This window comes from Varanus komodoensis, unplaced genomic scaffold (genome assembly GCF_004798865.1).
Source record: "Varanus komodoensis strain SLA01 unplaced genomic scaffold, ASM479886v1 scaffold8, whole genome shotgun sequence".
Lineage (NCBI taxonomy): Eukaryota > Metazoa > Chordata > Lepidosauria > Squamata > Varanidae > Varanus > Varanus komodoensis.
Window position 1 is genome coordinate 6431070 of NW_025336481.1, and position 14117 is coordinate 6445186.

Sequence of the window (14117 nt, forward strand, 5' to 3'; positions counted from 1 at the left end):
CAAACTACTGTGAGAGAAGAATTAAAAATGCACAATGGATGCCCCATGCAGAGAAACCCCAGGGCTACATTGTCCTTCAGCTCCTTGGACCTACAATCTTTATGCTTTCACTGAAAAACAATTGCACAACGTTTTTGCTTATTTATTTTACATTGGAAAGATATAACTTCTCATTAAGCAAATAGGCCGGGGAAGTGCTAGACTTCAGGAGGAGAGATCTGGATTCAGATCTATGTTCAGTCCTGACATTTAGTGGGAAATCTTGAGGGCAGCTTTCTTTTCAAGACGTATAAAGAGGAGACAAGCTAATAGCTCATGCTGGACTCCTTTGGAGGAAGATGAGTTAGCAGGCCTAATACTCCTCGGGGTGGTAAAGCTCTGGCTGGACTGTACCATTTGGCAGGGGGACAGACATGATTGAATGTTATACCATACTAATAAAAACACCTTTTTTTGCTTTTGTCCTGGGAACCATGCGAGCCACCACCTGCAGGCCAGAGACACATGCCACTCCAAGCAAGTTTTATCATCAAAGAGTGGCCTGGGCCAAAACTGGAGCATGTGAGGATGTGTGAGGAATGTCTCTGCCCAGGGGAATCCACCGCATTCCTTGGGCTCAGCTCCCCGGCCTCCAGTCTGCATTGCAGAGACCCGGAGTCTAAGCTCCTGGTGGCTGCACCCAACGTGCACAGGGAGTTCACCATGGATCGAGCCCACGCGCTGTGCAAGCAGCATCTCTCTCCTGTGCCAGGTGCAGCCACCGAAGAAGGGTGGCCGGGAGGGGACTGCTGGGGAGGCAGCCCCAGGTGACCTCTCTGCTCCTGCACTGCCCGCCACCACAGAAGGCTGCACTGCACCACCAGGAGCACACAAGCGTGGCGCTTGCCTCAACTCGCCTTGGAGGACTGGGCCAAGCCCAAGAGGCAGCCCAGGAAGGCTGGGAGGGACAGATTCCGACCAGGTTCCTCGCAGCCCTGGCTGCAAGCTCTCCAGGGCCGGAGCACCTGCAGCACCATGAATATGAGGTGACCTTTTGTGCAGTAATTTGAAGAGCACTGTTTTGATTCTGCTTCAGTTCAGGGGCCTGTTGCCAGTGGTGCTTTGTGCAAGGAGTGGCCACCTCCCGCAAGGGGCGGCCTCCGCAGGCGGATCGGAGAATGAAGAGGAGGGACAGAGCGGGGCAGGGGGCTTTGCCGTTTCAAGGTCGCCCAGGGAAGATTCCTAGGCAGAGACTGAGAACAAGCCCACCCTGGAAAAGCAGGGGGACATTTCAGAATGTCAAAGATAGGGGGAGTTCCTTGACCCTATCAGCAGACGAGAGGCAAAATGAACAGACCAGTTAAGAAGTGTAAGCAGCTGACGCCAGAAGCAGGGAGAAGTCAGAAGCTTTGTTGAAAGTGAGGGAGGGACAGGATTTGCAGTGCGGATTCAGCTCTTCCCATGGGCAGATGTTTCTCCCCCAGCTCAGAGATGCTGCCACTTAGATTCATGCCGTTCGTAACCTGTTACTCTCTAACCAAGAACTGTACTTCTGAAGTTTTGACCAGGTTTGCTGCAAAAGGAAAGTGAGGGGAGGGATCTGCTCACTTTGACTCAAACCGCCTTGTAGGTTTTAAAGTTCTGGTACTCACTCTGTCTCCTGGTGGTCCATTTGGCCCGGGGGGACCATCAGATCCTGTCAAACCCTGTAAAAAGGCAGGGTAGCAGAGAGAATTGGATTAGGAACAAAAATATGGATTTAAGAATTATGACCCAGGACAGACTGTCTCTATCTGATGCTCTCCTGTTCAACACATCAGGAAACCTCCAAGTTGGGTAATGCAGAACTACAAACACTGTTTCAAGGGGAGCCCAAGGATTTTAGGTGGCTGATGGGTAAAGAAGCGACCCTCTGTCAGGACTGTCCAGGATTCCAACCTGGAAATGCACAGACCCTGTGGCCATGCATTCTCTTGTAAAACTCTCCAGGCTGCAGGAGAGAAGGGGAAAGGAGCTTAGCTTGGCCTCCCCAGAACCCAGATACTCTCCAACCCAGCCAATCTTGAGATGGGTCATTGGTTTCTCCTGGACTGACCCGGCTATAAATATTCCCAGGGTATTCCTCAGCAGCAGCTGGACTTGGACTTCCCTTGCATGGTTCCATAACCTTGTTCTACTTACTACTTCAGGCTGCAGCCCATGTTGGTTCTACTCTGAGTAGCAGACCCATTGAAATGGATGTGAGTTAAGTCCCACCTACATCAGGTGTAACCTTCTCCATGTTCCCCCCAAGGCTGGTCTCTCTTCCAGTCCTCCTACACTTCTGCCTTCTTCCTACCTGCTTTCTTCCTCCAACTGTCAGTCAGAATGCTCTGGATTTGTCCCACGGCTCTGGCCCCAGTCCTACCCGCATCCCAGCTTCTGCTAGATCTCTGTGCTTAGCAGTCCACAGCCCAGTGTTGGCACCTTCTCTAGCTCAGTTTTTTGTGTTCCTACGTATTTATTTCCATATTTGTACTAGTCTTTTGGGGTTACTCACTTTCAAGGGAAAGCTATGTCAATACAATTCAGGTAATTTCGAGCAGATGAACTGAAGCTCACAAAATGAGTTTTGAGCAGAACTTGGCCACATTTATTTAGGTTCTAGGCCAGAAAAAAGACCCACCGAACCAACCTCAAATGCACAATCTAGGCCAAGAAAGGCAACCTGGACCCTACAGGTGTCAGGACTACCACTCCTAAAAGCTCCAGTCAGCATGACTAGTGGTCAGGACTTGTGGGAGTTGTTGTCCAAATCAACTACATGGCACCAAGTTTTCCGTGACTGCTCTAGGCAATAAGTGGACCTGAGACAAAATCTTGCACTATGGAGTACTATCCCCTTCTGGTCATCCAACAATACCCTCTCCCAGTACTCACCATTCCACCCCCTTCACCTCCCCTCACACCTTCCTCCCCTGCCTGCCTTCAGCTTCTGGTTATGCCCATTGAATACTCTCTTTGCAACCCGGACAGGTTTTTTTTTGGGGGGGGGGGATCTCACTCCCCCTTTAAACTAATATTTTTATTTTCCTTCTGGAACCCTTGGGGTTTCCAGAACAGCTGAAATGTCCCCCTTCCTGCATGGTGGATGCAAATTTGGCTACATAACAATCCATATTTGCAAAAGGAGTTTGCTTTTAATATGCAGCAGGACGGTTACTCCAACGACAGAGTGAAGGCATGGAAAAAAACTGAACATGACTCAGGAATTGCAGTAATGCTCAGACTACGGGAAGAAAGGGACCAAGGCTGTTACCTCTTATCTAATGTTTTTAGAAGATAAAGGAAGGCATGATTTTACTAAAAGCCAGGCATATTTGAGGTTTCCATTATGAATCCTCTACCTTTCTTCCCGTAATAATAATTTCAGCACTGGAATAGAGCCCTAATATGCCAACAAAACAACAAACCAAATGTGTTTGTGTGGGTGAAAACATGGGGAGCTCATACTTACATCTACTCCTGGAAGTCCGGGCAATCCTGCATTCCCAGTTTTCCCAGGCTTCCCTGGTGCTCCTTTGGGCCCCTAAACCAGATCAATAGATGTGATTAGTGTAGCAATTTCAGCAAAGTAACACAATGGTCTGACAGGCTTTCTTAAGGCAGGAATTGTAAGGTAGCATCCGGCAAGGTATGACTTAATATAAACACACCCAAAGTGGCAACACACAGTGGATTTAGCACTCACCACATGTAAAGCTCACAAGTAAGCGACGGCTTGGCTCCAGCCAGTGGGGCCGATCCGCGACTCTCTCACAGCCTTTGAGGGCCACGCTTAAGCTCAACTGGACTGCCAAGCACAGGGTATTTGCCACCAACAGGTCCTAAATATGTGGCTTTCTTGTGCCAGGATAGCATTAACATTTAGTGCACCAGCTTTCCAAGATCCGAAAATGGGGGCCAAGCGCAAAGCATCGTCTCAACTTGGCCATCAGGGAGTTGGGGAACAAATTGTGGCTGAGCCCAGGAATTTGCTTCCAAGATGAGAACTCCAGTTTCCCTCCCGTGTTCTTGATCTGAGCTGCCTAACCGAGGAGGAAAAACGGTTGTTTACTGTCGCTGTTGTTAAAGCACTGGGGGTTAGGAACCCATGCCGATCTGCGACAAATCACTGGGATTTGTGGAAATCACTTGACAGAGCCGGTCTCCTCTGAGGCTTATGCGTCATCAGGGACCCACACAAAAGAGTCCCTGCGCTCTGCCCCTTTTCACCACTCCAACTGGCTTGTTTTTTAATCCGTATTTTATTGTGAAAGTGGAACACCAAAACCAACAATGAGAAACAAAGAAATAGAATAAAATTTCGTATTACAATTTTCTTTCATGAAATACGAGTACATCTATTAAATTGGTTACATATGTTCCATATGTCCCCATGTATTTTACCTACTGCTACATATTTTATGTATTGCAAAATATGCTATTATTATTATTAGGGGTAATTCTGCATAGATTTCAACAAAGGCAGCCTGGATGTCCATGTATTTGTTTGTTCCTAAATTGCACCTAGAATCTGCTGATGTATCCACCTCTTGCCGGGGCCCAGAGGGCATGAGCAGAACAGAGCAAAGCAGAGCAGACGGCAGTGGTGGAAAGGAGTGGTGGCCATAAGGAAATAGGCTGTGTGTGGGCAGCCCATGGGGCTGTGCTGCCCAAGGGCACCCCCAAAACCCGGAGCTATCACTGCTTCAGTGCTTGCCATGTGATGCCTGTAACCACCTGACCTGGAACTCACCTGTAAGCCCCAACTAGCCTTTTGACATCCACATGAATGGACAACTTGAGGCCCTCCAGAGGATTTGCTCTACAATGCCCATCAGCCCCACCCAGCATTGCCAATGGTGAGGGATGATGGGAATCACAGGCAAAAACCTTGCAGGGGGGCATGGATCCTGCTTTCCCTCACTGGACATGCAGGATAGCTCCTGGTCTTCTGCATCTGCCTACGGACCTTCTGTTTTGACCACTGAGCAGCCTAAGAGATTTCTTCTGGAAAAGGGATTCTCCTCTCTGCCATCTGCCACCATTGCCCCCCCATCCCCATCCCCAGCAGAACGTAACATGGGGGTGCCGGCATTGCTGCCCATGTCCCTCCCACTCGCTAAACACTTGTCCTTCCAGCCAGACACTTCCATTGTCCTCTACGGGCTTCATCCTTCCTTGTGTAGCACATGCAGAAAGAGAAACACCGCTGCTCCTCCAAGATCCGTGGGACATTCCTCTATGATTTGTCAGAGCTTTGCTGTTTCTTCTCCTCCCACCCCCTTTAAGCCCCATAACAGTGTGCTCCTTGGACCTGCCCCCCATGAACAAAATGGATCGTGGGAAATACTTACTGTGGGACCAGGCAAGCCAGGGGGACCAGGCTCTCCCTAAAGATGTAATAAAAGACAGCAGAATTAATAACAGCCATCCCTGCATCCAAGCAATTATAATCACACTCCAATGGAAAGACTCCACCATGGGCCGAACTCTGAAATGTTGCACAGGAAAAAAACAGCACTGGTTCTGAAGGTTAGGAGTTCTATGGATTTCTGAACGCAAGGATATGTCCCCTGCCCCGCTTCCAAAGATCAGTCCCACACATAAGAACGTCAGTGTTAATTCTGAATTAAGGGATATTATGAGTTCACTTGGTCCACCAAGCTGGAAAGCTTTGAAGGCAGATGGAACAAATACATGGAAGAGAAGAGGTCTTGAGAGCCCGTGTGGTGTGGTGGTTCGCGCTGGGACTGGGACTTGGAAGATCTGGTCCCCTTCTTGACCACATTGCTCATTGGGTGACTTTGGGCTAATTCTACCTAATCTGTCTCATGGGGTTCTTGAAGTGAGGACAAGATGGAGAGGAGGAGGATTTGGTAAGCGACCTTGAATTCCTTGCAAGAAAACGGGAGGCGTACAAATGTAATAAACACAGATGGTAGCTGGTGTGCTCCCGTCCTTGATGGTTTCTCATCTCTGGACAGGAAGTAAAAACAAACAAACAGACCCTGATCTTCGTTGCCACCTGGCCCATGGCTTTTAATGCTTGGTTGAAATATAAGGAAATGCCGGACTATTGTTGGATCAGCTGGGCTTGAGCTCATCAAGAGAAATGACTGGCATCAGAATAAGTTGTGTTTACTACTGAGATCTGGCTGTCTAGTGCCTGATTTCCTCCAGAGAAATCTTGCCGTAGCTAAAAGAAGAAATTATACTCCAAGGAAGTGTTTTTGTGGGAAGCTTTTGCATTTCTTAAGACTAAAGAAGTCTCTCTGGTATACACTATTTGAATACATTCCAGGCCCAGAGGACTGTTTATTTAAAAGAAAAGAAGCTCAGTCTCTGGATGACACATTATTGTTGTACTTATGTGCCGTTGGGTCACCTCCGACTTATAGTGATCCTATGAGGAAAAGCCCTCCAAAATTTCTTATCCATGACACCCCTGTCCTAAATTCAAGAGAGTGGCTTCCTTTATGGACTCAATCCATCTCTAATTTGATCTTCTTTTTCTTCTTCACCCTTCAACTTTCCCTAGCAAAATTGTCTTCTCCAGAGAGTCTTGCCTTCTCACCCCAGTTTTGCCATTTTTGCTTCTAGGGAAAGCTCTGGCTTGATTTGACCCAGGACCCCCTTGTTTGTCTCTCTGTGGGTCCAGGGTATTCACAAAGCTCTCCCCAGCACCATGTTTCAAGCACATCCATTTTCTTCCTGTCGTCTTTCTTCACTGTCCAGCTTTCACACTCATAGACAGTATTTGGAAATCCAAGAGCATGGATGATCCTGGCCTTGGTTGCCAGTGAAACATCCTTACCCTTGATTATCTTTTCAAGTTCCTTCACTTCTCCCCTCCCCAAGTCTCAGCCTTCTTTGAATTTCTTGGTCGCTGTCTCTGTTAAATCAGTGACTGAGCCTTTGTATAAAATCGTATGAAAAATCTTTCACACTTTCAATTTCTTCAGTGTTGACCGTAAAGTTCTGTGATTCTTCTGGATTCATGACTGTTCTTTCCTTAATGTTCAGCTCTAGTCCTGCTTTTGAACTTTCTCCTTTCACTTTCATCGGAAGTCATTTCAATTACTTGCATTTTCATTACCACGGCTCAGTTGCAGCTGAGGATCTTCCTTGTTATTGTTTAATCGTTCTCTGATTTCACTAGGGAAAATATCCCATCGGCTTGCTAAAACTCAGAACAAGCTGATCCATTTGCTAGAAGATAAAGCCTTCGTGCTTTACACCAAAGCGTTTTGTTGAAAGCCGCTCACGAACTTTCACTCACGGAAGTCTGTGGATTCATCTTACAAGCTGGGTTTTCCAGCCCTTTTCACAGCTTCTCTTGGAGCTGGGATATAGTTAAATGTTTGCTTGGATGCTTCCATTATTTGCTCTCAAAGTCTAGCATAATGTTGCATATCTGCTGTATGCCACATCAGCACATTGTGCTGTGTCACAAAACACACGAGGACATGGAGAAAGGCAGAAAGGGAAACCTGCAGGAAAAAGCCTCATGTGACGGAAGCTCCAACACTCCTGCAAAGAAAGTGGCAGCAGCAACCTCAGAAATGCACCGAGTTAAATGCCTCATGTAGAGAAGCCCCAGGGCATAGAAGTCTCCTAAATAAATAAATAAATAAATAAATACAGAGAGATCTTGGCAAGCACCACCACTTTCCAATAAGATTCGGCTAAACTCCACCCCAGATTTCATTCAAATACAGATACATTCAGATAAAATTTGTTGCACTGGATAAAACTGATGACTCATGCTTTTAATATTCACCTTGTGTGTTTTATTTTTGGTTTGGTTAAGAGAAACTGCTTTGAAAGTTGGAAAATTGTCTCATGGGTTTTTTAATGATTTGTTTTTGTTTGATCTGACTTCTTCGATATTTTCTGATTTTAAAAAAAATCTCCATGGTTATTTTCAGTAATATTTTGATTAGTTTCTTTCTGTTATATCACAGTGACCTAAGGTTATAAACAGTAAACTGAACTGCAGTTTTATTTCTCCTAATGCCCACCGCTGGCAGCTTTGTGAGCCGCACAAAAAACTTGAAATAATGTGAGGGTGCCTTTCCTCCATCAACACATTTGGAATTGCTTGCCTGAATCAGCACTTTGTAACACAATTCTCACCCACTGCAGGGTACTTTAAACACAGGATCAGAAGCTCCATCCAGGTGCTGAGGCAGAATTAGTGTGGTGTGTAGTTAATAACTAGCTACTAAAAGAGACCTTTATATTGGGGCAAAAAATTCATTTGAACCATTCTGCATCATATAAACCAGCCTTCCCCGAAAAGGTGTACTTCAAATATTTGGGACTTCAACTCCCATCAACCCCATCCAATACAAACAAAAGTCAGGAATGCTGGTACATGTAGCTCAGACTGCCTAGAAGACACCAGGATGGGAATGGCTGGTATTTTAAATATTATTTTCCTGATTTTGAATTTTATTTTGTTATAATTATTTAGGAAAAATGGGCTATGAAATCATAAAAAATAGAAGGAAAATAAACTGTGCTTTGAAAATCAAGACATGCCACATTTCCTGATGTTCAGCTAATCCACAGTTGACTTCGTCAAAATGTAGCAATTTGCTCACCTGAAAATTTACTCTAGTAGTGAATTCTCAGGTTTGATTTCTAAAGAATATTTTATGTCCATACTTGCTTTTGCTCAGCAAAAGCGGGCAACTATCAGAGAAGCTGGGCCATTTTTCTTTCAGGGAAGACATCCTGATCAGAAGGTCTGTCTGAAACACACGAGATGTTCCATGCTGGAAGAGAAATGGCTTCCAATTCGCTCAGAAAGGAAGAAATGAACGAACCGAGTTCTGCACAATCGCTCATCAGTCTTCATGCCAGGCGGGAGGCTGGTCTGTCTGTCTGCCTACAGGCATCCATAGTCCTCATCCGCCTATCGGATTGGGCAGCCAACGCTCCACCCCATTTCTCCCTCTCGCTTGGTCCAATCCTGGGCTGCCCAGTACTTACATCTATGCCATCCTTGCCAGCTTTTCCTGGAGGTCCTCGTGGTCCAGGGGGGCCTCGTGGGCCTTGCCTCTGAGAAGTGAGAGAGAAGAGCGAGGTCAGGCATCCGATGAAACACGGAAATGGGTGAGAAATGGCAGGGCCAAGGAAAGGCTTCCTGTTCAGTGTTTGGGACAGGCACAAAGGGGGCTTCGGATCCACAATCAAAGTGCTCAGATCCCAAGGAATGTCCAACCAACAGCTTTCAAGAACATGGATCTGCACTCCTTTTTATTCTTTTTCCAGAGCAGCCTTCCCCAAACTGTTGACCGCCAGATGTACTGGACTATAATTCCCGTCGTTCCTTGGACTGATGGGCATTGAAGTCCCAAACATCTGGAGGACACATCTGGGGAAGGCCGTTCTTAGTGATTAACCTTCATCTGGCAAGCCAAGGAGACTCATTTTCGAAGCAGACCTGATGCTGTAAAGCAAGCTGCCCTCCCCGCATTAATCCCGGCCTTTCCCTTGGTGCCAGCCTCCCATCTTTTTCTCAGAAATGAGAAAATCCACTCCACATGCTGCCCAACCGGTGAGAAGGTTCTCCACTTGTATTTTGCATTTCCTCCAAGTTCAGGGTTATTTTTTTATTATTCTTATTTTTTTATTTGGCGTTTTTATATGCCGTCCCAGTCGCATAAGCCTCGGGACGGCTTCCAACATAGAAAATAAACAATCAATAATTCACACATATAAATATATAAAATGTATATCCTATTTTATCCTATTTTAGGTTATCCTATTTTAGCCTAACCAGAACCCATATAGCAGGGGTCCTCAAACTTTTTGAATAGGGGGCCAGTTGAAAGGTGCCAGGGATGGGTGCGGGCCACCAAGGCGGTGTGGGACGGGGGCACGGGTCGGGGGGGTGCCCATGCGCGCACGCACAGAAAGGCAGAGGCATGCATGCGCAGAGATCCTTTTCTCTGAGCAAGTCCAAAACGATCTCCCCCTCGCCCGGAGAAAAGGATCTCCTGGCAAGGCGCCAGCTTGCTCACAAGGAGATCCTTTTCTCCGAGCAAGTCCAAAAGCAAGCAAGCCGGCACCTCGCCATGTGCGCATGCGGGCCGGATCAATGGGCATGGCGGGCTGGATCCAGCCCGCGGGCCGTAGTTTGAGCACCTATGCCGTATAGCCACATCAGGCTGAGAGACCCAGGGATTTACCCAGGAGCACCCAATAAGTTTTGCAGCCAGTCAAGAATCGGTCCCCAGGTCAGCCCAGCACACCACCCCCCATAAGCCTTCACAAAACTTACTTGAGAGCCAGTGTGGTGTGAGAGCCAGTGTGGTGTAGTGGTTAAGAGCCTGGGGCTGGGACTCAGACGGTCCAGGTTCTAGTCCCTGCTCAGCCATGGAGCCAACTGGGTGACTCTGGGCCAGTCACAGGCTCTCAGCCCAACCTACCTCACAGGGTTGTTGTTGTGGGGATAAGATGGAGGAGGAGAGATATGTACGCTGCCTTGAGCCCTTTGTAGGAAAAAGGCAGGATATAAATCACAATAAATCATAATAAAACTTACTTGGGTTTCCATCTCTCACTTGAACACATCTATCCACACATCCAACAGCTTCAAGGGGCTTCAGATAATTTTCCCTTCTTCCCCTGCACCAGGGGTTCCCAACCTTTTTTGCTCATGTCCCCCCTCCTGAGCCTCATTTACCTCTGTGACCCTCTTCATAGTCGCGGGTACCTGGAAAAAAGGCACTTTGCCATCTGCATTGTGCCCCCCTAGAAATATGGTATGGCCCACGTTGAGAAGCAGTGCTTACCCCGTGACAACTCATGACCGGGGCTTCCTCGCTTTGGAGAATAAAACCGAGCTTGCAATGTGGAAGGAATGCACACATAAATCCAACCTACTTTTCCCTAATTGCACGTTTTAAACTGAACTTTGTTGAGATTTACACTCTGATTAGAAGCCTTTCTCATTCTCATTCTGATTAGAAACCCTTCCAATAATGGGCCGGGGGAAGTACACCTAAAGTTAAAGTAACACACTAATTGTCTCATTGTTTAAAAAAGCCAGAATGGAGAGAAGCCTGTCATTAATTTCCCTTGAGTTGTGTTGAATTCTACATGGATGAAAATGTTGAATGTGAGCAGTGTTTGATTTTCGGCTTTAAGGGGAGGGAAAATGCTATAAATGTCTTTCTATGTGAGGGGGAAAAGCCCCAGAGAATAACTTGCAAGCAAGCTCAGCTCAACAGAGCTTTCTTTGTATAGCAAGGTTTGTTCACAGCTAAGGTGGGGCGACTCCAGATTCCTGAACCTGACTTCAGGAAAAAAAAAAACCTATAATCTATATAAGGATCTTTATTAATTTCTCAGTTTGTCAGCTATGAATAACCCTTGCAGGGTGCTCTTTAGGAACAAGACTTTTAACTGGAGGACTGACTTGATAGAATACTGTATTCCCCTTACATGGGAGTTCAAAGCAGACGGGTTAATGAGAAAGGAGGAGTGAGGAAAGACATACACTGCCAGCAAGTCTGAAAGAGAGCACACTGGAGTTTTTGTTCGGTGTGAAACTTAGAACTTGTATGTTAAAAGGGTTCCTTTCAAGCCATTTTTCCTTCCAGTGTTCCTCCGTATTGCTAGTGAAGAAAAATAGCAAAAGTGGCAAGTTTAACACAGCTAGTTTAGAACATGGCCTATAATTTAAAAACCTCCCATCCAGTATCAGTGCAAAAATAAAAAAGAACATAGATTAAAACCCAGCACAACTGCAGCCTAACTCCATAGCCATGATCACTAAATACATTCAACGACCACCCCGTATGTGTATCTTGGAAGAACAGGACCACACCTGTTCTTTAATTAATTTCATTAAGTGTACAAGAAGATGAATAATGCAGCTTCATCACAACTTAATGAAGTCTCCACTCTTACAGCTCAAGACTTTCCATGTTGACCAAAAATAAGCTTCTGAACAATTGTGCGTGGGATTGTTGTTTCACATACCTATGTACAAAAATTAAGAGCAATGCGCTCGCTCGCTCGCTCGCTCGCTCGCTCTCTCTCTCTCTCTCTCTCTCTCTCTCTCTCTCTCTGTGTGTGTGTGTGGTGCAAATCTTAGTCCTGGATGAAGCCGAAGCAACCCATTCAATGTCTCCAGTGCTGTATTCATAAAACTTTGCTTTCTGAAATGCAAAGAAGGAATAATTCTTACCTGAGCTGAGGAGGTGGCCAAAAGTTGGAAGAGGAAGAGCAATCCAAGGCTTGAGAATCTACCCATAGTTGCCACGTTTAATTCTTCTCAGTTTCCAAAGTTTGCAGAAAGGGGTGTTTGCACGTCTTGCTCCTGGTTCCAGTTCTCCCGGCCTTAGCTTCCAAAATCTGCACTCCTCAACCAGTCCCCTCCACCTCCAGAGAAACCTGAGTCTCCTAGCTAGATGGACAGAGGCAGACCAGCCAACAGACACAGGGGACCGAATTCCGATGCAGATGCAGACGAGGTTACAGAGAAGAGGGAGGAGGAAGGGGCTGGGCAGACTGGAGACGGGCAAATCAAGAACGCCTACCTTCAAAGCCCTGGATTTTTTTAGCCTGCTGTGCTCCAGCCAGCAAGCAGCAGGGCAAGGGGCCCATGCAGAGAAGAGATGGGCTTTGACTTCTTTATTGCCATCTGCATCTGCTTCTCTGTGCAGAAAGCCCTGAGCGTTCACGGATGCATCCCATGTGCCATCCCACAGATAAAACCGTGGCGGCGAGGCCTGCTATCCCAGTGACTGGAATTGTTGCCAGTCCTATCGGAATGCGAACGCACGGATCCCCGGACCTGCTCAGGTGGAGAAAAGGCATTCTGTGCCAATGGGCAGCAAAGAGGCACTCAGATATGTGTCATCCGTGGATGATAGCATCAGTGATGAGTTGGAGGTGCGAAGCTGGTTCTTTGGGGGTCCACCCCCAGTCTGGTGGGATTTCTGGCAATACAAAAACCCTACAGGGCCCTTTTCAACACTGGTCGCACCCACACACACACACACCACTCCGTGAACGCAATACAAGAGCTTTTCCTGGAATGTCAGATGAGTGATGGTCCATTCACAGGTGAAACTCCCCTTACACACGCATGTGTGAAGAACCAAAGTAGTCAGTTCTGGGTGAGAGGAACTGAAAATGCAAGGTAGCTTTATATGTGCAGCTATCACCAAGTCATTAACAGAGCGATCCTGGGACCGCTTGAGAGGTTCTAGGTCACTGTCAGATGGTTCAGGTTCCTAGGTCCAAGGCTGAGAAATCTCTCCAACCCAGAACTGGGGAGGTGTGCTCAGCTCCCCCTTCCCACCTTGCAGCTGGTGTGGGTGCGACAGCATTGGTTTTTCCGAGGTCCTGGGCTGACCCTGGAGGTTTGGGGGGTACACCACTGGCAAGGAGAGGAAGAGGTGGACACCTCCCAGCTCCAGTCTATCTTGACAGCATCTCAGCCTCCATCACCGTTCCTCTGAGGTGCTACAGTCAGAACCGCAGGGTGTGAGGAGCGCGGAAGCCACCTTCACCTTTGTGCTTCTCTTATTCGCCACAGGGTGATTGTGATCCTCCAAGTCTGCAGCACGTCTCCATAGCATTGTATCCTTAAGGATACAGCAGTGACTGGCTTACCAGTGTGGCGCAGTGGTTCAGAGCACGGGACTGGGACTCAGGCGATCCGGGTTCGAGTCCCCGCTCAGCCATGGAGCCAGCTGGATGACTCTGGGCCAGGCACAGACTCTCAGCCCAACCTACCTCACAGGGTGGTTGTTGTGGGGATAAGATGGAGGAGGAGAATGATGTAAGCTGCCTTGAGCCCTTTGTAGGAAAAAGGCAGGATATAAATCGAAAAATAAATAAGTAAGTAAGTAATTAGGCCAAGGTCCCGCAGGAAAAAGAGCTTCGGGCAGCTTGGGGTTGGACTCCTGGAGATGGACACGCATCCCAGATGGAATTGCACATAATATTGGTTATCTGGCAAGAGAAGTCCTGAGAGCCAGTGTGGTGGCGAGTGCTTAGACTGGGGACCCGGGAGATCTGGGTTCTGGCCCTTGCTTGGTCCTGAGGCTCACCGGGGAACTTTGAGCTGGCCACTGGCTCTCAGTCCA

The 14117-nt window shown here is 47.3% G+C and overlaps 1 protein-coding gene across 3 annotated transcripts in view; it reads right to left on the minus strand.

The window, feature by feature from the left end:
• COL9A3 (collagen type IX alpha 3 chain) overlaps positions 1-12537 on the minus strand; it is a 53917-nt gene extending 41380 nt beyond the window's left edge. For 2 of the 3 annotated variants that reach the window (XM_044455146.1, XM_044455145.1), the window contains exons 1-5: positions 12209-12537; positions 9001-9069; positions 5358-5393; positions 3476-3547; positions 1632-1685 (exon numbers count right to left, since the gene is read on the minus strand). In XM_044455146.1, the coding sequence (XP_044311081.1) occupies positions 1632-1685; positions 3476-3547; positions 5358-5393; positions 9001-9069; positions 12209-12274 (297 nt within the window). In that variant the 5' untranslated portion in view covers positions 12275-12537. The remainder of the gene's footprint in view (positions 1-1631; positions 1686-3475; positions 3548-5357; positions 5394-9000; positions 9070-12208) is intronic. The other variant, XM_044455147.1, reaches the window with a different exon arrangement.
• Positions 12538-14117: the final 1580 nt, after the last annotated feature.